Source organism: Phasianus colchicus, chromosome 6 (genome assembly GCF_987193195.1).
Source record: "Phasianus colchicus chromosome 6, bPhaCol1.hap1.1, whole genome shotgun sequence".
Classification (NCBI taxonomy): Eukaryota; Metazoa; Chordata; class Aves; order Galliformes; family Phasianidae; genus Phasianus; species Phasianus colchicus.
The window spans coordinates 36,518,007-36,541,100 of NC_143441.1; the positions used below are offsets into that span (position 1 = coordinate 36,518,007).

At 39.0% G+C, this 23,094-nt stretch overlaps 1 protein-coding gene across 15 annotated transcripts in view; it reads left to right on the top strand.

The window, feature by feature from the left end:
• Positions 1–23,094, top strand: part of KIAA1217 (KIAA1217 ortholog) — a 345,028-nt gene that overhangs the window by 181,353 nt on the left and 140,581 nt on the right. Inside the window, exon 1 of one of the 15 annotated variants that reach the window (XM_090142973.1) lies at positions 15,167–15,441. The exons of 12 other annotated variants lie outside the window; for them this stretch is intronic. In XM_090142973.1, the coding sequence (XP_089999099.1) occupies positions 15,424–15,441 (18 nt within the window). In that variant the 5' untranslated portion in view covers positions 15,167–15,423. Of the gene's footprint in view, positions 1–15,166; positions 15,442–16,416; positions 16,504–16,745; positions 16,913–23,094 lie in introns of those variants that run through there. 2 more of the 15 variants (XM_090142975.1, XM_090142974.1) reach the window with 2 other exon arrangements.

The window sequence follows — 23,094 nt, forward strand, 5'->3', positions numbered from 1 at the left end:
GCGCAAGAATTTATTGCTTTCCAGTGCTTCTCTATAGTAAGGGCAACTGCTTGTACTTCGAGTTGTTAAAAGCACCAAAGTAAAGCTATGAAAACGGAACATTGGAAACATGATTGCAAGCTTAAACCTCTGCTGGAACCCAAGCCCTTAGTTTTTGTTTATGGAAGGACATGAGATGACATGTCCATTTGTTTTGAGTTGAAACATGCTCTTTAGCCCCCAGATAATGCTGTGATTGCGAGATACTTATAAATAGCTAGATAGATAAATGAACAAAGAGCTGTTTCATTAGCAAAGTAAAGTGGATTTACTTAGTATTCGCTATAATGGTTGAGGAAGACAAATATTCCTAGCATAATGTCTCAGTGGAATGTCTTTCAACTTTACTCTTTATTTTGAAAAGGTAAGACAAAAGTGTATACTAAACTACTAACCCTTAGGCATCTCTTGGAGTAAGTGGAATTTAACTAGAATGATAATACGTGCTTTGATAAATGTAAGTTCCTTCATTTATATCTATCAGTTACAAGTAATAAAAAAGCTATTTTTTTTTCTTCTTCTTCTTTTTTTTTTTTTTCTAAGGCTAATAAAGCAATTCCTTTTCTTCTTCCCTCCCTCCCACCCTCCCCCATGCAAATCACACACCAGAGCAGTTACTTTGCTCCAACAGGATTAGTGGCTTTTTTTTCTGTGGCAACGCCTGTGTTTTTTAAATAACGTGTGTTGTTTACAATTGGAAAGTCCACAGTGCTTGTTCATATGCTTACCTTTGTTCATGTGAGTTTCATGCATGTATTTTTCTAACCTAGTGTTATGACAGCAAAAAGTATTTCCAGAATCCTTTGTATTCAGCTGATTGAATAAAAGCATGCAGTGAGCTTCTTTAGGTGCTTATGTCTAGATCCAGTAAGGAATTTAGGACTTAATTCTCTGTTAAAACAAAGTCCAGGCAGCTGCATTCAAGAGAGTTACCCATGGAAACCTCTCCCAGTTAATGTAGGCACCTGAGATTCCTTAGGTTTCAGAAACTTAAGCTTTTCCAGCAAAATAAATCTGGAGGTGTTTATAGATGGTTTTTTGCACATACTCATTGTAGTCCTGGTGGTTTCTGAGCTGCTTCGGTGGGTAACTGGAAAGTGCATGAAGACAGCCAGCAGAGCCTCATTTGGTGGATGGGGTCAGGAATAGCTCAGTGGTGCTGGACAGTGGGATCTGTGTCCTGCAGAGTGGCTTGGCAGTGACCAGCCTGTGGGACAGGCATAGCCTGTCTCTCTGAACTTGTGCTTGAGACCTGCATTCCTCCGAGAAGGCTTGAAGGACTTTGGGATAGGCAAACCTTATATTTTTCCTTTGAAGTTGAGCTTCTGGGCAATGATGTGTTACGGAGTTCAGTCTCAATAGCTGTGTGGTGAGCTCCTCAGGCCAACTGCTTAATGAACCTCATCTCAGGACTGCAAAATTGAGCTCCTTCGTGCTCTTTCTGGCCGTGAGGACCTTGTGCTCCTGTCTCCTTGATGGCAAAGCCTCAGGAGGCCTGACCCCATGCTGCTGTAGCCTGCTTCTTAAAGCCTCTGCCCAGGGATAGAGCTGTGGCTGTTGAACTTCCCTCAAACTGTGGCAATCAGAAAGCTTAGTGTTCCACTCTTTCTTTACATATCCTGCAAAAGTGGATTGCTGTGAAAGGTTGCTTTGACAGTGCTTCCTCTTCCAACTCTGCTTTTAAACCAGAGCACCTGAGGTGATATGTTTCACACTCAACAAAGAATGGCACTGGAGACATGAAGCACTAATATATTGACATTTCTGATTGTGTTGCTACTGAGCTACCTCTCTGTCTCATGCATAGTTCTGGAGGTATTAGTGAAGGTGTTGGGATCTCTTCCTTGGCAGATAGGTGAAGGTGTTTGGCACTCAGGTGAAGGTGTTTTGTGAGGACAGCAGACCATGCTGGTGGTAGAGCTGAGGTGACGGTGTTGCTTCCCTGGTCCTTGGTTCCTTCCGTGGCCTGTAATCAACTTCAATGTTTATGAATATTTGCTCTGTCTCAAGACCATTTCCCTGCAAATGGTTATGAATGTGCTTGGTTGTTCTTTTTTCAGCCTAGTAAACCTATCAGCTTTCCACTGGGAACATTTTTGTGCTCTTTGCACGTTGTCACTTGGGAGGGGAGCTCATATTTATGTCAGTCATTAGCAAAGTAAATGCACCTCTGGACCATTGCTGCTGTACTACAGCATTTTTCAGTTGATTTTTTAACAAAGGTAGATTACACTGAAGTCACCTGATTAATTTACTTGGTTTAACTATAATCCCTGTGATTTAAATCTCTTTTGTGGGCTTAAATAAGAGAACAAGATTAAATAAGACAAACAAATCTCTTATGAACATTACAATTTCCTTCAGGAGAAACAGTGCTACTGTTAGAATTGCAGGCAACAACTGTGGCTCTGACAGCAGCCACTGAAGTGTTTTTAACGTTCACTCAATAGTGGTAATTGTGCCAGTTAAGTAAATTCAGAATCAGGTAGCATTATGTTTTGCATCTTGGCAGGTCAAGCCAACAGAAAGACTTCTAGTTGGATGAGATTTGTTTTCCAAGTCTCTGTTTTAAAGGGTCCTTTTTTTGTTATTTTTTTCTGCTATTAATTAGTACCTTTTTTACTGCTGCATTTCATGTGGCCTCACGTGCTGTGGATTGTAGTGATTCCTGCCCTTCACATGGAGATTACTGCATTAGTAAGCACTGAGCAATGTTCTTCATTTAAGTTTAGATTTTCACCCTCTGGTTAGTACACAGCCATAGGTACACTTTGCTTAAAAGGAAGAAAGTCTACAAAAAATTAATTGTTAAGGAGATAATGTTGGGTCCCTCCTGAAATCTACAGAGACTGATTTTTTTTTATAGCTTCTGCCATATGGGTTCTTGAGGAGATGGATGGTAGATAGTCAGCTGTGCACATCACGCATGCTCTGTTTGTTAGTAGCTACAGACTATTTTGTCTGCCAGCTTAAAATTTATTTTGTCTTCGGAAACATTATTCATGTTAGTCATTAGACTGGATCTTCTTCGTACCTATATAAATGTCCAATTCTGTTTTGTATTGCTAAGTTTTTGACTTCTTTGTGTCTAATGATATTAAATATGGGAGCTCAACTGAGAAGTTTTGAGAATATTTTTGATTTTAATTGCTTTTAATCACATTTCTATTTAGCAGACTGTCTCCATGCTCTTATATTGATTGAATTCAAAATAGTAATTCAATCAATGAAGCATTTTTTTCAGTCTGGAGGGAGAGGGCTGTCTTCCATGGAAGGCAGCAAAGGAAAGAAGTAAACTGAGAACCAGCAAGTTAGAACATTTTTTATATTGGAAAGTAGTTGAGTCTGCTTTTATGTATTACTTGGTGAATTCATTACCAGATACACTAACCACCAGATGAATAAGCAAGCAGAAGGCTTTTCCAATTTGCTCCTATTTTGTGGGTATGTGGGTGTCCAAAGTCTGGAAGCAAACCCGTTGTCTATGTCTATGTATGAGCTCTGGACTTTATACCACTGTGCTTTGAAAGCATAATTTTAGCTGCATTTATTCATCTGTAGCTCTATTTTTAGTAACATAAAATACCATACATCAGACTATTGTAATTAGTAATAAATTACTCACAGAAAGAACAAATATTTGACTTTGATTAGAATAAGAAGAAATGTCACTTGCTTCTCATTGACTGAATAAATAGATAATTGAGTGGCATTGATTGGTTGATTTAAATAAAAATAAATATTTAGAAGGGAGATTTTTTTAGCAGAATGTAAGAAAAAATAAAAGTGGACATATAAATTAGACACTTCTTTAAAAAATGTATGCCTGAAAAACAAGGATATTTATAAAAATTCCAGTAGATACTAAAAAGCTGTTTTATTGCCTGTTTTTTAAAGGAGAAATGATTGTTTCATTTCTTCATTATCTAAGCTGTATTTTTTTCTTAGAAGTCTTTAAGAAACACACACCAAAAACTCACTGGTGTTCTGAGTTAATTTGACTTTTTTATTCGGCATATTATTTATTCAAAAAAAAAAAAACAAACCAACAGTATTTTGTACTTAACTTGTGTAATAGTTTTGCAGTCATTGCCATTGAAAAGACAGTATTAAATTTCAGCCATTTCCTAGGCAAAGTTGTGGGCCAGCCTCAATGTTCTCTGTGCTTGGGCTGGAGTCACTGCAGAATTTTGGGTACTGTCATATGGCAGTAACTCCTGGCAGTGGTTTGAGGGCTTTGCTCCTTATTGAAGATGCTGGCTGTTTCTGTCAGTTTTTCAGCTGCTCATCCAAGCTGCTATAACTTTGGCCTCTACTGAAGGGGATGCAAGCAGGGTGGTGCCTGTTGCTGGCCCTTGGCATGAGAGCACGGAGGGGTGAGAAGGTTTTCTGCACGATGCAGCCCAGGGACTGCAGGATACGCTGTCGCTGGAGAATGTAAATGAAAGCACATAATAGAAACAACCTCAAAAGCTTTCTGGAAGTTGGTGGAGAACTTCTCCCTTACAAATTTTGCAGAAGAGCTGGGTGGGATGGGGTGTGGAGGAGCAGATCACAAAATGTTTTTCTTGGCCCAAGTGCTGCTCATAGTGATGTCAATGACAGTGTTCCTGCTGACTGCAGCAAAGCTGGCTTAATCTTGTGGCAGGTTGTCTGTCCAACGCTCCCTTCCTCTGGTATCAGATACAAGCATCTAATTTCTGGCTCATGTGTACTTCCCTTTTACTTTATTTTTGTCAAATGTTTCAGCACCGGATGCTCCAGCACACGGCGTTCCTGTGTGTGTGGACCCCACACACCTGCTGCTGCTCTTCCTTGGCTCCCGGACAACTTCAGCTCCCAGTGCTGGCAGCTGATGGGTGCTGCTGCAGGACAGGGCTCCCTGCGAGGGCCCTGATCCCATCCTGAGCAACTGGGCTAATCTCATACAATCCTAGGACCTTGCTGTGAGTAGGAGTCAAGTTTCCTCCCAGGCTGATGAATAACTTTCAGTAATGCAAGGCCATTGTGGAGGTCGTGTGTGATGCTTGGGTATTGCTGGAGCTTCATTCCTTAGGAGTTTTTACCATAGCATTAACTGTTTGTATTACTCTGATAGCAGTCTTTTAGAGCTCTTTTTTTCTGTGCATGTTTTACGCTCGTTTTTGTTGCTCAATCATGAAGTACTTGGTCTCAGGCATTAATCCTGTCACAAAAGGGTAGGTCTAGCTCGTGCAAATGTGCTCAATCCCCACCCCTATGCAAGCATGCAACCATGAGAAACCAGTATTTTTTTCTATGTGAGTCATTCATACACCCGGATGTGCAAAGAAATTTCACATCAGATGAGGCTCTGCTGCATATGCACACCTATAAGATATCTGTCCTGTGCAGAAGATGAGTGCTGCTGCTCCTGACTCTGCTGCTCAATGCCGACGGCACCCGGCTACCAAGGAAATGGATTTTGAGGAGGAGGCAGCCGCTAATACTCCTGTGGCCCAACCAAGAAGAAAAAGGAGCCTTTCAGCTCTTTGCTGCTCCTCTGGGGCCTCTTCTGTCAGCCAGGTACAGCTCTGATGAAGAGCCAGGGCTTTCCTGTGTGGGGCTGGTATAAGAGTTAATAGAAGTTTTTTGATCAGTTTTTTTATAAGACTTCTCCCTGGAAGAAGGAATGTTCTCAAGTTCATTTTTATTATTCTTTTGTCTGTACATGTCTCTAGGTTGATTTTTGAAAGGCACAAAGCTCTAGGTTACCTCACTAGTTGTCACATGCTCTTGAGGGAGAGACTGAAGGTCTGCCAAAGAAAGGCTTCCCTTGCACCATGTTAAAGTACAATTTGATTTCATCTCCAGGTTTTAAAATTTGTCATACACTGTCCAAAAACCAGCTTGCTTTCTTCTCTAATTATAGAGAGTATTGATATGTAAGGTGTAATCTGCATAATCTATTCATTGGAAGTCTTCCAGGACTCTGGAATACTCTGCTACTTTGTGTGCTCCTTCTGAATTGAAGGAGTTAGCAAACAGAAGACATCTAGTACAAAGGTTCTAGATGAAGATGAGTGAATTGCTTTTTTCACCTCTCTTCTCTTGCTTCTGCTGCCATATTTTGAGTTGAGATGTCTTTTTTTCCTCATGCTCTGGCAGGAGGTATTGCTTTATTTTATAGAAGCTCTGAACTCACAAGTTTGGTCTTGTCTTTGCATGAGTTAAACCTGTCTTAGAGATGGTTTTTTCAACATACAGAATGTTTGAGAATAGTTGCTCTTACACTGTATTTGGCAGATTTTTCTGTGGCTGTGTTATATAGACAAAGCTGACTTGAAAGTTAGGGAAAGTTTAAATAGTTTATAAAAGGAGAACTAAGGAAATAATTATAAAAGAAGATCACAAGTTCAAACAGAAGATTCTGGGAAGATTGTGAGAAGATTCTCATTATCATTTTTTAATAAACTTTTGTGGATTTCTTACAATTCCTATTAGCAGTGTACTACTAGAGAGAAAGGGAGTCTTTCTTGTCTTTTTTGTTATACATCACAGCTATATTTTTTTAGTTGTAAAAACTGGGGAAAATAACTCTGAATTGATAGAAGAAAGATCTTTAGTTTAATATGATAACTCTCTTATGAAGGTTATTTTTCTGATGGAGATATATAACCTTTCAGATTTGCATTCTGAACACACCAGACTAACCCAAACATAGAGTAAGACCTACAGATGCATTGAATCTTCCTGGCAAAACCAGAGCAGCTTAGATTATCTTTCAGTATCTTATGGTGGTGAGATAAAGGTGGAATTCTATGTATTTTATGTGGTAAAAGAATTTATGTGTTCTTTTGTTTTGTACTTTCTACTTCCACTTGTCATACTTCCTTAGATACTGCCAAAATATCAATGTTTCTGTCACTGCTTTTCTCCTTTTTAATTTTAGGACTGCTCCATTAGATTTTGAAATCAGAACAGCTTTTCTGACTTCCTCTGGAAAATAAAAAAAAAATGTAAAAAAAGATGTTCAGACAAAAGTTAGCCAAGCTTTTAAGTGAGGTTCATGTAGCTGCCACTGCTTTGCTTTTGGCTTGTCTCCCCTGTGGTCTGCAAACTTACTTGAAGGTCTGAGTTCTGTGATCTTTCAAAGGTCTTTTAAAATGCAGTCATCATTTCAAAATGTTCTCTTGCTCAGGGAGAGTTGAATAAGACTTGTGTAAAGAAGAAAAGTCTTGATTAGTCCTAAGTAATATATTGCCTTTTAAATCAGACACCAGTGGTGTGGGGGCCTCTTCAGATTGCCTTGAGTCAGTTCTAGGTGTGTTTGGTGGGGTGCTTAAGAGCAGGACCATTAGAAAAATTTTGAAAACCAATGACTGGTGCAGGCTGCAGGATTAACAATATATTGTGATATTATGCTCAGCAAAAACACATGACTAAACTGCCTTGGTTCTCCAACACAGGATAAATTTCCAGTTTTCTCACTGAAACTGAGACTGGTAGGCAGTCATAGCCATACCTCTGCTATTTGATCATTTGAATATTGAGGCTCCAAGCATTGCCAGGAACTACTCTTTCCAGCTCCACAGCACATGATATCTCCTATCTCTCCTGTCACTTTGTTCTTGTCTAAAATGAATATAGCCAGTTGTTTCTCATCTAAGCTCCTGCTTCAGACTCACATTAAGCATAATGCTCAAATATCCCTGACAGGAGTGTAGTTGTTTGTCAGCAGCGTACTAAAGGCATTGCTTTTCCCCATTAACTTTCTTAAAAACAGCATGTAAGCATGTGACAAGGTAGATGGGGTATGATAACCAAGCTCTTACTGGAAGGTCTCAATATGTTGGAATGTGCAAACATGAAACTGACGTCACCTTCTCAGATGAGTGTCTGGGTTAATCGTTGCTCATTGTAGTTGATTTCAAAAGCATCTGAAGGAATTCTCAATAAAGGTACTATTTTTCAGTGGCATTTTTTGAGTGATGCTATGTTTGTAGCTTGCTTCTGTAAGTCCAAAGTGCACTGAGTTGTGCGAGTTGTACTTGTTTTTCTTAGTCTTATCCAAAAAGAAACAATTGAAACAAGTTAATAATTCTTCATATTGAAAAAAAAATCTTAAATAAATACTGTGGTGTGAGTTCTGTTTGACTTGAAGGAGAGCGGCTACTATACCTTTGCTTAAGAGAGAAAAAGAGAGAGAGAGATTTCTTCTTATCAGTAGAGCTCATTCTTTCCTGCCAGATTTTGCTAGACAGAAAGGATATTGGATAAGATCACAGGGCCACATAACAGGGCTTTTCCCCCTGTTTTGCTCAATTAGCAATCTGAGAGTCAACGGGACAAAACCTATGTTTGTTCCTTGACATATTTCTGTGCTACTTCACATGAAAGCAGTTCAAACTTAATCTAAGCAGTTTTACACAATTTGAATTAATCCAACCATTAAGAACAAGCTCATTGTTTAAGGATTTGCAGATTCTGTTTCACAGGTCAAGAAACTTTTTGGAGTTTTGCTCAGCCACAGTATTAGATAAATAGAATGAAACCAAACTGTGGTGCATATTCTTCCTGCTATAGCTATTTTTACAGGGTAGTTCTTTGTCTTCCCTCCTTCATTAGGGGCTGCCACAAATCATTTATTAGGTACAGTGAGCTTTACAGAAAGACTAGCAGTAGCAAATGCTTAGGTATCAGTATCTTGAAAGCTGGATAGAGAAGATTACTTTAGCTCCTGGGAAATTATCTGAAGGATGAAATATCAAAAAGAATGATTCCTCCCAACCTCAACCTCTTGCAGCGAAGCCTGAATTGTAGTAGCTTCTAACATAGTTGGACTATTGGAACGTGTGACCTGGCATTATTTTAGTCCTGGGAAATCACTGGTCAGTGATATCAGTATAGCGTCCACTCTTCCATCTGGAAAATTGAAATCTGGAATGCATTTGCCTGCAGACACAGGCAGGGGAAGTCCAGCATCTTCAATTTCCTCAAGAAGGTTTTAGGGAGAATGATCAGTCTCGAGGCTTGCTGCCCTTGGGGAAAACAGAGGGAGAAGGAGGTGACATTTAACATTTGGAGACATCAGTGGATTGCTTCAAGAGTTGGTAATAAAGTGGTCTTATCCTGGCTTGCCAATTTGAATTTGATGAAACATAAACATTGTTGAGTTTGGTTGCTCAAACTTACTTTATACTTATAGGCAAATTTATCACGAAATAAGATTTCTTTTGTGAGAATTTAAATGTAGCTGCAAGTCACTTCTTGACATGGTTGCTGAGAATATGTTATACGGCTGCTTTTATAGAAATGTAGCTAGTTACTGGGATCTGGAGTTAGGTCAAGAAATTCGTTCTGCTCATGCTGCCGAACAATTGCATTAAAAATCTTCTATCACAGAACTTTGACATATTGTCCTGTCAGGTACACAATAACTTGTTGCAAAATCAGTGTATTCCAAGCTTAGAGAGTATATTTTAGTAAGAGATTTTCTGTTGTTTACCAAATATTTCATTATTAAAATTTTCGAAAAAACCCATACTACCACCAACAATAAAAAAATGCTGGCAGATAGTTCTATAGAGATGTGAAGAGAAACTAGTGTTAGAGTTAGTGCTGGTTGAGTAAGTGGAAGATGTATTGCAGCAAAATCTGTGAAAAAAGCCCTCTGGAGACCATCTGGTCCGACCTTCTGTAGAAAGCAGGACCTTAGATTAGGTTATCCGGGGCCCTGCTAACTAGTTCCAGTGAAGGAGATTCCCAGTGAAGAGATTTAAGGATCTTATGAACTTCGTGCTCACAAGAGTTCCTACTGCAAAAGGAGCAGGAGTTATTTTGCAGGAAAACAGTCATTAGGACGATGTATGTGCAGTATTACAAAAATATGTGTGGTAGCTTAAGGCTCAACTTCGTTGAAGGGATGTTGAACCACGGGAGCATAGCAAAAGAAAGTTGCAAACTTCCTGTTGAAGTAAAGCATGAGAAACATGCAATTTTTTTATTCCTTTGACCCTATCAAAATAGGGAGGCTCTCTCAGTTAAGAAATTTAAGTCCCTTGAAGCAGGAGAAAATACTGTTTTAGTATCAGCTCTTTAGAGCAGTAATGAAAATCATAAGACAAACTTAAGGATAACTGGAAAGTTAGGCAGATTCAAGTCAAGAATAATGCACAACATTTTTCACAGTAGAAATGATTCATTATTCAGACAAATTATTAAGGGAAGCAAGAAGTTTTTCATCTCACTAAATCTTTGAACCATGACAGGTCGCTTTTCTAGCTGATACACTTTGGTCAAACAAAAGTTACCGATGAATAGGGATAACTGACAGAGATTTATTGGTTCCTCCTTTGCCTCCATTATGCAACTGAGGCTCTTGGCTATTCATACAATTTTAATTTTTCAGGGACTTTTCATAAGGAACTAAGTTTGACCCAGCTGTCTTTGCATGTAGCACTGTTAATAACAATGAGCTATTTCAAAAATTTTAAAAATTGCTTTAGATCTTAGAAATGAAGGTTCCTTGAAAACATAAGATACAAATTTGAGTTCTATGGGAAATACTACAATAAAAATAACTATGATCAGAAGAGTTAGGGTATATAGACTTTACCGTTTGTAATTAAAATAATAATATATATTGATTGATCCTAGTTGCAGTACAAATGTATAGATCATAAACAGATGCAAAAAAAAGCCTGAATGGTCACTGCATCAACAACTTCTTGGGGTTGAGATGCTCTTAATTCAGAAGTCTTTTCTACAGTTACCTAAATTTTGAGTTTATCCTCAAGTATTTGTTGGGAAAATTCTTACCAATGTCAGTAAAAGTTCTGACAACGCTAAAGATCTCAGGACTGTTCAACCCTGAAATTCTTAGAATCATAGAATGGCCTGGGTTGAAAAGGACCACAATGATCATCTAGTTTCAACCCCCCTGCTATGTGCAGTGTTGCCAACCACCAGACCAGGCTGCCCAGAGCCACATCCAGCCTGGCCTTGAATGCCTCCGGGGATGAAGCATCACTTTGTGAGGTACCACAGAAAGCCCCTGTTGTTTTGTGTATTGTGGTGGGCAAGTAATGGGTCAGGTTACAGTGAATTTTTCTGAATGTGAACTTAACTACAGTACACCTTAATCATGAGACAACCAAATTATTCCCGGGCATCATTGAATAAGGGAACAAAAGATCCTTCATGGAGCAGTGTTCAGTCATACGTAAAAGCATACCTGAAAATTGGACATTGCACCACTTTGACTGCTGTCTGCTGACACTGCAGAAGAAGTGGGAGCCCGTCTGGAGGACGAAGCTGATAGAGATAGAAATGAGATTTCTGGAGAGAACGAGAATGAAGTGAGAGTCCGAGAATGAAGAGCTTCTGTTAGGAATGGGGCCAGAGCAGAGAAAAGGGCAAACGCTGTGTTTACTATAGTTATACAAGAAATCTCAAAGAAAAAAAGTCCTGATATACTCTTCTAATCACAGCAGTATATAGAAATAAAGAAGGAAGGGAAGCACTGTGTTGCATGTGTACTGCTTTATGCTTAAGGCATAGCACAGATCTCACTGTAAGGCATCATACATACACTCTTTTTAAAAGGGTTAAATGAAGTCCTGCTGTGCTGCAGAGCTGATTGCTGCAGCAGAGGAGCTTTAAGACCCCAGGGACTGAGGTGAGCGCCGCAGAAAGCTGCTGGTGCTTAGGAGCTGAATTTTAGTAGCTGGAAAATATGCCATGAATGATGTACAGGAGGTTTGTGTGTCTGTGGCTGGGAAAATTAGGCTTTGATTTGGCTGTGTGTAACCCAGCTGGAAGTAAGTGTGGCAGTCATCACTGCTGTATGGATAGTTTACTTTTTTGGCTAATGGTTCCAGGGGCAATCTGAGCAATATTTGTTTTAAAGCACACTTATGGGTGAATGGATAGCTTTCTTTTAAAACTTTCTTTATCGAACTCATCAGGAAAAAATAAAATTTCTTTGCCATCTGTAATTTCCAGTTGTCTGAGGCAAGAGATAGCATTGTTGGTTGTGAAATTGTTAGCCATCTTTGCTTGCTTTCTGTAATGCCTGTCTTTCTCGCTTTCTTAGACCTTGCTTCTGGTTTGAGCAAAATCAAATTTATGGTAAAAGCTAAGCTTTTTTTTTTTTTCAAAAAGTTGTTTGAGTTCAGTCTATACTTTGTCTGGTTTAGACAGTCTGCATTTGTAAGTATCAGGTGATTGCAGTAAGCAGTAGTAAGCTTGACAGTAACAAGCACAAGAACTATTATTTTCCTCGTGTCCCCATGGTAGACTCTCCAAGTTTGTGCCTGCACAAAGGTTTGCAGTCTGCCAGCTGCGCTGACTCTGCACATGAGCAGAGGAGCTCATCTCCAGGCTTATCAGTCTTTTGATGGTGTTTAAATGCAAAGGGCATGCATTTTTAAAAAAAGAGATATTTTTATTGAGAAATTAAAATGATTTTTTCTGTTCTTTTTTTTTTTTTCCCCTGAAATTTCAGTCTAAATAAATCAAGAATAAAAATAAATCTAAATTGAGTCCCAGACTCAGCATGCATCCTTTAAAACTTCTATTTTTATTTATTCATTTTAATTGCACTTCAAACCAAAAGTGGAAATACTGGAATACTCTGAAGTCCATCTTTCCATGAGTACCTTCTTTAATATCAAGACCTATCCACATTTGTTTTTTTTTTTTTTCAGCTGTAATATTACAGATTCATTTGAAAAGATGAGTCAAGAATAACACTGTGATCTTGGGGTTCTCTCACCAGCACAGAAAATCTTGGCTAACAGGGCTATCTTGTTCTGGCACCAAAACATCATTCATGAGACCCCATAAAAAGAGGAAACTTTAAGTAGAAATTTTCTAAAGAATAAAATTACTTTTCTGGATAATTGAGATCTTAAACATTTCTTCTTGCTTAGAGTATGTCAAATTCCCTGTAACTTTCATTACAACCAACAATCTCTCCCTTTTGAAAGGAATGGGTGTTTTCTTATCACAATAGAAGATATAATGTATGTGTCAGTTTTTATTAGAAGTATTTTCGTTTTCCATCTGACATGAAATAAGTAGCTATAGGAAAGCAAAGCATCCAGAGAAGTACTGATGAGTCAGATATATAGTCAGTCTTTATTAGAGTTCTTTGCTGGGGCTGAATGTGACTTGACAGAAGCATTGTGAGCTTTGCTAATAATGACACACTTTATGATGTGGGCGATGGAGTCAACTAATTAATTACTCCAAATGTAAACAACAAAAATATGAAATGCCACCTTGCCATGTGTTATGGCATCCTGGGTTTGTCTTTCTGTACTGTTCCTGGGTGTTGGCCTTGTTCCCTGTGAAAAGTGCAGGTTGTGTGCAGGGCTTTGTGGCTCCTGGGAGATGTACTTTTGATGCTGCTTATGTTGGGATCTTCTGCTTGGCCTGGGTCATTGTCATTTCTGCCTGCAAAGTGACGTGCCCTGTTCTCAGGCTGTGGATTGCTAGGGCTGCATAAACACTGAATAAGTCAAGGCTAATGGAAAACTTTTTAAATTGCATGGTAATCAGTGTGAAGCAAAGTGACTGAGGTTGTAAAGCTCTTTGAGAAGCACACTGGATTAAGATATTGGTTTTCTTTCTTTCCATCTCCACGATCTCACTGCCTATCCTCTCTGCAAATACCCATCCTATGCTTTGTCCCACCACTTGATGAAACCTCAGTTTTGTCATCTCTTTCTGAATGAACTTTCTGTTCATTTCTTCATGGTCTGAAGGGATCAAAGCCTATGAACCCCTTCTTTCCAGGACCACTCCTTGGTTTAGCACTGCTCCATCCATGGAGTGCTGAAGTGAGGCTGACATTTGAATGCATGCTACTGAAATGCAAACACTTTGTATATTTGAATTAACATTATCTTTTTTTTTTTTTTTTTCCTGCATAGAACCAGTATTTTTAAACTATTTCCCTTAGCTGAGTTCCAGGATTGTTCCATCCCCATGCAGTGATGAGACTGAAGACCCTGGGGTTGGGAAGGATGGCTGTGGGAGTGCAGATGATCTTGCAGACCTGTGCTGTTAGCTGAGTGGGCCAGGCCGTGGTGTCAGTTGGTGTCCCTTGGCTGTCCTGTGCCAACAGTGACATAAACGTAGCCAGAAAAGGGAGTGAGGTGAGCCCCAGCAACAGCAGTCCTGGGGAAAATCTTTCTCCCACAGCATATCCGTGGAAATCTCTTATACTGATGCTAGAAGAGGATGGGAGTTTTGCCCTGTTTATGCAAAGGAAGCATATTTATAGCTGCTGCCAGTGGAGCACTTTATACAGCGTTCTGCTATTTGGATAATAAGCTGCTGAGATGAGGAGAATTTTGGAGTTCATACCAATTTTAAAGTTCATATAATGCTTTTAAGTACTAAAAATGTGACTTGAAGGAATGTTTGTGTGCTGCAGTGTTGCAAGAGTAAAATAATAGCATATTTTACATGAGACATTGAAAATATTTTTCCCTTTCTACTTGGATTGAAATATCTTTTCAGCCACTTACCCAGACATTTGATAAGAGGCTGATGAACTGTTATGGAATTTTACTGTTTAAGTTAACTTAAGTGGTCATGTTTGTACCTGAATGGAGAGACATTTATTTTACTCAGCTGTGTGGAAGGAAATCTAAACTGTGAGATACAAATTTTAGAATGTGCTTGTTTTAATTTTTTTCTTCACTGATGAGAAAATTCATTGTCCTGAATTAAACTGAACATCAAAATGTCCCTTACTGTCTTTAAAAATAGTCAAGATGTGTTCCAGCACACATGCAGTAGATAGAGTTTTACTGAGGTTGGAATTGCAGTATGCAGTGTTTGTTTATGAGAAAGGCAGCTATCATTTTAGAAAAAGGAAAACAAATACTATCTTCATTTTCTTCCTTGTTTTGCACTCCACGCATATCCAGAAGTTAGTGATGTGGTATCCAAAAGTGATTCATATGACTCACACAGAATTTGAAACCATAACACAGCAATTTTAATAACATTTTTATGTTCCTTAAAAGCGGTAGCCAGATTTATATTCATTTTTAAAAATTTAGAAACAGTAGCATCTGTTACAGATATTATTTTATGCTTTGTGAGGTGAACTAGTATTCATTCAACTGCTGAGACATAGGATGGAGGCTTTCCCTGCAGAAATAAGAGGACAAATTGAACAAAATCTCATCCAGTGAAAACTGAGCTGACAATGAAAGTTCAGGGCTGTGGTGACCCATTTGGATAAAACAAGGGACTTCTTTGCCAGCTTCAAACACAGATTCTCTCATCCCTGAGAAGGACAGTTTTGCATTAGCTCTTCATCCAGACCAGTTGCTAACCCTCGACCTCACTGTGTTCTCACGGTGAGAATTAAGGGCACAGTGTGAGCAGCCTCCACAGCGCAGCATGAGTGAAGCATCACAGGTGGGATTTTGACTCATTCCTCCGACAGTGCAGATAAGCTCCGACTAGACGGTAGGAATTTCTCCATGAAAGGAAATTGCCAGGTGGTTTAGGGCCAATATGTCCAACTCTACCTCATTTCCTTGCAACACTGAGGGAGGGGTGATGGCTGTGTTCCAGTGGTTTGTGGGTGCCAGCAGATTCCTGGGGACTGAACAGGAACTTAGAAAGCCTGGGGGCCACTCATGGTCATGCCAGGGATGTGACTAGGGCCAGTAGAGGGTTTGCTATGGGAGCGCAGAGCTAGTTGTCTCCCCACTCAGCTCCTTCAGTTCAAGTGTACTGTGTAAGTTTGATTGTGATAATTTTAGTTATAACTAAAAAAACTCAGATATTGGTTCAATGGGGCAGAATAGTTATACTTGATAGGAACTCAAATAAAATGGGATGGGAAAGGTATAAAAACCCTGGAACTAACAATGCTGAAAATATCCTTCAGTGTTTCTGCTGAAAGTGGAAAAAAAAAGAAAGGATTATTTTGATTTTTTGCTAAAAAACAGCAAACAAAATAAATGGGAAATGTCTCTGATGTGTATCTTGCTAATGTGAAGCACCATAAGGTATTTTTTCTAGTTTTTGTTTTGAGCATGGGGGTGGAGGTAGATTAATGGGTTTTGGTTTTGCCTCCAGTTCTTACATGCCTTGCACTTGAAAAGAGTGCTTTTTTCCTCCTTTGTACCAGATGTTACACTCTGGAGAATAATTTCTTTGTATTTTCTAAGTTCACTGAACTGCCTTGTATTTTAATGATGGAAATTAGGAAATGTACCAGTTCATAACCAATGATGTACCTAAGGCTGTTTATAGACTGCAGTTTGGGATCCATCACAACTGAAAGGGCTTAAGAAGATGAAACTTGAAACTTCTGGACAGCTGTGTTCTTGTGCTGAGGAGGGACAATCAAAAGAGGAAGGATGACACTGATTTTTTACATGGTGAGAAGCTGGGGAGTTTGCAGTTATCTAAACAATTCCTCAGGACTTACCGGATTCAAATGATTCTTGAGTACCAGGGCAGCACACAGTAAGTTCAGATGTCTGACAGTTAAGCTGGTGATGGCAATTTAATGTAGATAGTATTTTGTGAATATTTTCTTTTTTTTCCTTTGCAGGGAACGATTAGTGAAATGTGCATAATTTCCTGATGAATTTCTTTTGTGTTCTCTTTGTGGACAGGGTGTAGCACCAGACATTTCTCTGAAATTCTCAGTTCCGTTTCCAAGTATTTTTTCCAGTGAACTAATTGTGTAAGATAATTTACTGTTAGTCACTCCATTACACTTTTCCCTTTGTTTTGCATCATGTTTCTCTGCTTGCTTCTTTCACTTTCTTTTATGCACCCATTAAGCCCCAAACAAGCTGCTTGAATAAGTTTGTCCCTTAAGATTTTCTGCCTCTGAGTCCTCAGACTGGCACATTCCTCTGTGAGCTCGGTGAGTACCATGGCATTTTTGTGGACTAACGCTCTGCAGCTGCATGGCTAGTTAGCGCGAGCAATCTCCCTAATTAACAGAGGCTCCACTTAAGGAATGGAATCCACAATTCAGCACTCACCCTCAAGGATTTGTCTAGATGACGTATCTTTAAAATGCCTACTAATTTTTATGGGAACCTGGAGTGACAAGCTCAGCTGTGGGAATCTATAGTTCAGGAAGGTGTCTCAGTTTAGGAAAGATCAGCGATTGTTTGAATTACATTGCCTTCTAAAACTTGGTCTGTAGTGGGTTAGTTCATTGCCATCCTTGTTTTTTTTTTTTGAAGTTTGAGCTCTCTAGGGAAAGGACCATGTAATCTCTTGCTTCCCCAGTGCTTAGTGCACTTAGCACAGTAGAGGATACTGTTCAGACATTAGCTAATTAGTGTAATAACAATTTTTAGAACTTAGGGTCAAGTCAAACCAAACCACAAGGCAGTACAAATACTGCAGAAGTCAGTGCAAAATTCAGAACTGCTTCCATAATCAAGACAGAATTCTTTCTTGTTTTATGAAAAATATTTATATACCAGGGGTCTTTTAGATAAATTGCAGGTTTTGAGCAGCTGCATTCATTAGCTCACAAGTAGAAAGGGTAAGCCACTGTGGAATGGTGTGTTTTCTTTCTATAGCAACACCATTGTGGCAGCAGTTCAAAAACAAGTAGAAGGAAGAAACGAAATATGGTTGGGTAGTTCAAGTACAAGGATGTATAAAATGTCACACAGGGCATAAAATCAAATAGTAGCTGGGAAGGATGCCAGGAAGACTTATGGTTTCAGTTCTGAAGGGCTTTTACTTACATGTCTTCTTTTTCTTTTTTTCTTTTCTTTTTTCTTTTTAAATTAAATACCATTTTGTCTTCTGTAGTCTTTCCTTCAAGGTCTTCTCATGTAGTTGTTTATTCGTAAACAGCTGCTTGCAATGGAAGACAATTACTTCATAGCCATGGTGATTTCTGCTAGATATGTTTGTTGACTGGTTGCACTTCTGTTGGCTGCAACATAATCCGGATAAGAATAAGTATGTTAAAATAGGCAGATAACTCACAGAAGGGCTGCATAAATACCAGATAACAAACATAATTACACATAAAACTTTTGACCTTTAGAAACACTTAAAATAAAGTAACTATTCAAAGTGTACTAAGTATGCATGCTTATATGACAGCTTTAATATAATGTATATAATTACTTACAAACTATATATTATCTGCCTATATATTATACATATACATGTAAATGTAATTGTTACAAATATGTTTCCTAAGCCTGTGAGGTAGATGCTTTTGAAATAATATACTTTTTTTTTGTATTCAACTGCAACAATATCAGAATTGCTGCTGTTGTTGTATTGTTTGTTCAGGCTGTTTAAAAGATGAGATTTTTTTTTGAGTCTGAAACTGCTAAGACATTTTAACAACTACAGATTTGTTAAGTCACAGTTCCACAGTTAACCTCTTTCTTGTCACCTGATGTAAGTTCTTTCACTTGGAATTGTTTTGCCCAACACAGGGGGATTGAAATCTGGGCACTTAACGTTTTGTCTAGACTTGAAACTTGCTGAATAAATGAAAGATGCCAAGCTACAGCATACTAATGTTAGTGATCTAAATGGATTCTCTTTGAATAATCAAGAAAATAGTGTCTCCAGGATGTAGGATCTATAAGTTAATACAAATAGGTCCCTATAGCTGCAGGTGATTTTTTTTTGTTTGTTTTACTGAGTTACTTAGGGATGGTCGATATAATGACCTCCAAGCTCCTATGAATAACATTTTTAGGCTATCATATCCTAGTCTGTAGAGGACTTTTCAAAACATTTTGGTATTTTGAAAGGAAAAATTTGTAATATTTTTTTCTTGTGCTTGGATAAGGTGAGCAACATAACATCTCCTGGGATTGACAAGTAGATGGCAATTGGTAATGGCTGAAGTCCAACTGTGAGGAATTGCAGAATGATCTTCAGTTTTGGTGTTGTAGTGGTAGGTGAGGTTCAATTTTAATAACTGTGAAATGTTGTTGTAAGGAAGAACAGTCTTAACTTCATTTATAAAGCACTGAGCTGGGTATTACCACACGAGAATAAGATCTATAGGTTATTTTTGATCCATGGAGTTGTCAGCAGTGTTCATTAACAATCAAAAAAGCAGATGAATATTGGTAGTTATTAGAAAAAGAGAAGAGAGAGCAAGACAGAGCCTGGGGGCATTTGTGATGTTCAGTCATCTCTGAGAACAAAGACACTTAACAGAACTGAACGAAGTTTGGAAAACTCTGATCATCCAAATTTGGGAATGACTTCATCTCCAGTGAGATGACTGGGTGGGATATGATAGAGTGAAGAGGCAAATAACAGAGCTACAAAGTTCTGGAGACTGGGAGAGTTTTTGGGCAGCACCGCCATTTGCTTTCCCCTGTTCTTAACCTTTTCTCTGGGCATCTATTTCAAGGTGGTGGTGGAAACAGACTACAGGAGCAGGTGGACCTTTGGTCTGGTCCTTCTTATCCTGAAATGATCTGTGGGTACAGTAATCCCTAAGTGACTAGGGTGGAGTACAGCACAACTTCAGAAGAAACACAGAGTTTGGGGAGGAAAGATTTTTCTATTTGAGTCCTGTGATGCACTGAGCCCAGAACATCTCCAGCTCTCTAAGTCTCACTAGGCTGGTTTTCTCCTAGCTGCTCCCCAAGTATACTGCTTCAAGTAGCTTTCCTTCTCCCGAGAAGACTGTGGTCTCTTGTAAGTGATTCCACTTAGAGCTTGCAAATGTTTGAACTGTTTCCTGAGGACAATTTGGCCATCTGCTTCTGTGACTTTGACAGGCTCTTCTTCCCTTTCTTCCAGTAGTTGCTCTGTACAACAGATGAAAGCCTGTTTGCATTCAGCCAGCTTGTTCCAAGTATGAAAGTCAGAGGAGAGGGAAGCTGGGAGCGTATTGCTGAAAATCTTCCAGCCCCATCCATACTTGCGTCGCACCGGGTTAAACTCTCACCTACTTTGTGACACGCAGCTTATATCATCTTACAGATGAGCTCTGACTTTGGCCTGCTAAATTGAGCTTGAGCGTGGGAGATGTAAATGTCAGAAGGCTAAGCAGGTTAGAGCAGCTGAAGAGCAGGAGTTAAAGTTGGCCCTACTATTACGTTTGTGCTTTACCATGTGCAGATCCTGTTGCCTTTGAAGAAATACTATTGACCAAGAATGTATCCTGGGATAGTGCAAGTGATGGATGAAATCATTAGACAGAAGTGTTAGAGAAAAGATTCTTTTTTATTTCAGCTTATTTATCCTCTTGATGGCATGTGTTGTACATTTAGTCAATTCCTCATCTCTTGTTTGTTTAGTTTTTGTTTTTGCTTTCCAGAAGAAAACATAACTATAAATTCACAGCAGTAATATTTAACCCAGTGGTCATAAACTGCTTCTGCTTTGTTGACATCTTCTGAAGGCAGCAGTCTCTTGATATTGATTTAGAGAGGGGATTGTATTTGGATAAGTAATTAAAAGTTCAGTGTATAATTAGTTAGCATTACTTAATGTAAATTTTAATGCTAGGAGTCTATGTCTGACTTCTGTTTCTACCCTAAGAAAGCACATGTACAGAATAGAAAACTTATTTTGTAGATTTATTTAAATACTCTGACTGATCTTTAAGATTGTTAACCACATCCACTCAAGCTACATGTATGTTGGAGGAAGAAGGTGGAAGACCTTGTCTTCTTGTTGTCTCTACTGATTTTCAGCACATTGCCCTTCTATGTTGTTTTGGTCACATAAGTTCCTCAAAATCCAAACTAACTGTGAAAAGAATTTGGTTGTGACTCTTTATAAACTTACCTGTGAAGTGAATCTTGCTCTGCAGTTGGTGGATAAGTGGTGTAGACTGAAAATTCTTAGAAAAGATTCTAACTGAAGAACAGAAAGAATAAACGTGTGTTCATGGCCCGTTTACTCATGAATAAATTTGCCTAGGATATCTGAATTTTGAACCTGGGGAACAAGGAAGAGGAGTGAGTCTGAGCAGCTTTTGAGGTTTTGCGGCCAAGGATCTTGCTGGTTTCCTTTCCTGGAGATTTTGTGGCCTGCAGGGCGTAAGCAGAGGTTTTGGCTTTTAGTGTTCAAAAGCACTGTGTTAAACCTGAAAAAAAGATGAAAATATGTCAAATTGACAATCGTCTGGTATATAGTTTAGCTGGATTATAATTCTGGCCCTTTTTTGAGCATGTAATTACATCCAGAAGTGGATGGTTTTCAGCTGTGTTTGAATTGTTCCTTGGTACTTGCACATAACATGCTACATGCAAAGTTGGTTCTCAGTGTGATTCTCACGTGGTTTCTTCAAATTCCAACTTGAAAACAGTGTCTGCTGTTACACTCTTGGTGTATTTTTCTTCCTTTTGTGACACTCTTCAACTGATGCTTTCTAACTCTGAAGTTTTGCTCCAGAAGAAATTCTGATGTATGGCTTTGATGAGATTCATGAAGGATGTGCAGTAAGATGTGATGGGGAAAGAATATAATTTGTTAGTTTGTAAAAATAGAAAGAATCCATTCCTATGGCAGGTCTTAGAAATTTTGCCCAACCTCTTTTGAATGTCACCATTTAAGAGCGTGGCTCATACATGCATGCAGATTCTTATTTCCAGCATTCTTTTTCCAGCAACACTAAAGCTCCAATCTCTCCTCTGGGATGGGCAGCATCTGTCTGGCCAGCATTTTAGATTGATAGAAAGAAGGAAGACTTAATACTTATGACTTTCAAAAGAAAGAGGCATTTCACATCTCGAGAAAAATGCAGAGAAAGAAGCATACTCTTTTTATGTTTTTCAAGACTTTGTGAGCATGCTTCTTCCTGCAGCAGTGGCTGCAACCTGTATCTGCACAGCCTAAGTGGTGGCCATGGTTTACATCAAAATCTCTCTCCTCCGACATAAAATGTAAAGCTTCATACAGAAGTGTGAGTTAAAATACAGAAACATCTAGCAAATCTAGTGGTAAAGACTGATGAGTGTTTTAGACAAAAATAGGCTTGGAGAGCAGGAATGGAAAGATGCCCAGGATAAAACAGCTTTTTCTTCTGTCCTGAGAATGATGGTGCCTTGTGAGCAGCTGTTTGTGACTCGGTCATCCTGAACAGTTGCTCTGGAAGCAAGAGAGGAGCAGTGGGCAGGGACAGGCTGTCTTGCTTGGCTTTTGGTGCCCAAGTGAGAGAACAAGGCTCAGACAGCCCCTTGGCCACATTGCATTGCTGGGGCAGCAGCTCTGTGGGGAACAAGTCTTGGGAAAGAAAATTACCACAAGAAAGAAATGTGGTCATTGTTAGATCGGATAGAGAGGGGACTGTAAAAGTTTTTTACTTACTGTTTTTTACAGATTTTATTCATGGGAAAGTCTTCTCAATAAAGAAATTAGAGGATGCAGCTTAGACTGGTATACTTCACTGCACAAGGGGAAATTCCTTTTCTTTGCAGTAGGAAATACCATAAATGCATTCATTCCCTGTGAGATATAACCACTGTAAACAGCAATACAAAACTGAAATTTTCAGTTCAGGAAAAACATGAGTCTTCAAATAGAATCCATGGATAAAACAAGTTAAATTTAATCCTTTTTCAGTAGCAGGAAAAAACATCAACTGGCTGCGCAGTGTGGGTCATTGGTTAGCTCCTCAGGCAGCTCCCTGAGCATTTTGTCTTTGTTCTCATGCCTCTGAGTGTTTGCAAGAATAAATTCTACCATGTCTTGTGAGGTCTTGCTAGGTTTGCAGTTTGCAAGGGCTGAATATGAAGTCAAATGGTTTTATAGAAAAAGAGTGACTTGGACATACTTCTGTGTATTTCTGTGTATTTCTGTGTATTACTGTGATCCAGAGTGATGTGAGTAAAACTCATGCTATCTGCTTGTATTTGAAACAATAAGACAGTGACTGCAGGATGCAAATAAAAGGTGAATCAGAAGATGAGTTGAACATTCCTGGTGTCTGGTTGACTGCCTTTGGAATAGTGCTGAGCAGTGATAGTGAAACAGTGATCTGCTTTTCCTGATGTCACATCTGATTTGCAAAATGATGTGCCACAGTGACAGGTCAAGTGTCAAGACCCCATTTCCTTCTCCTCTGCAGCCAGCAAGAGCGTTTCC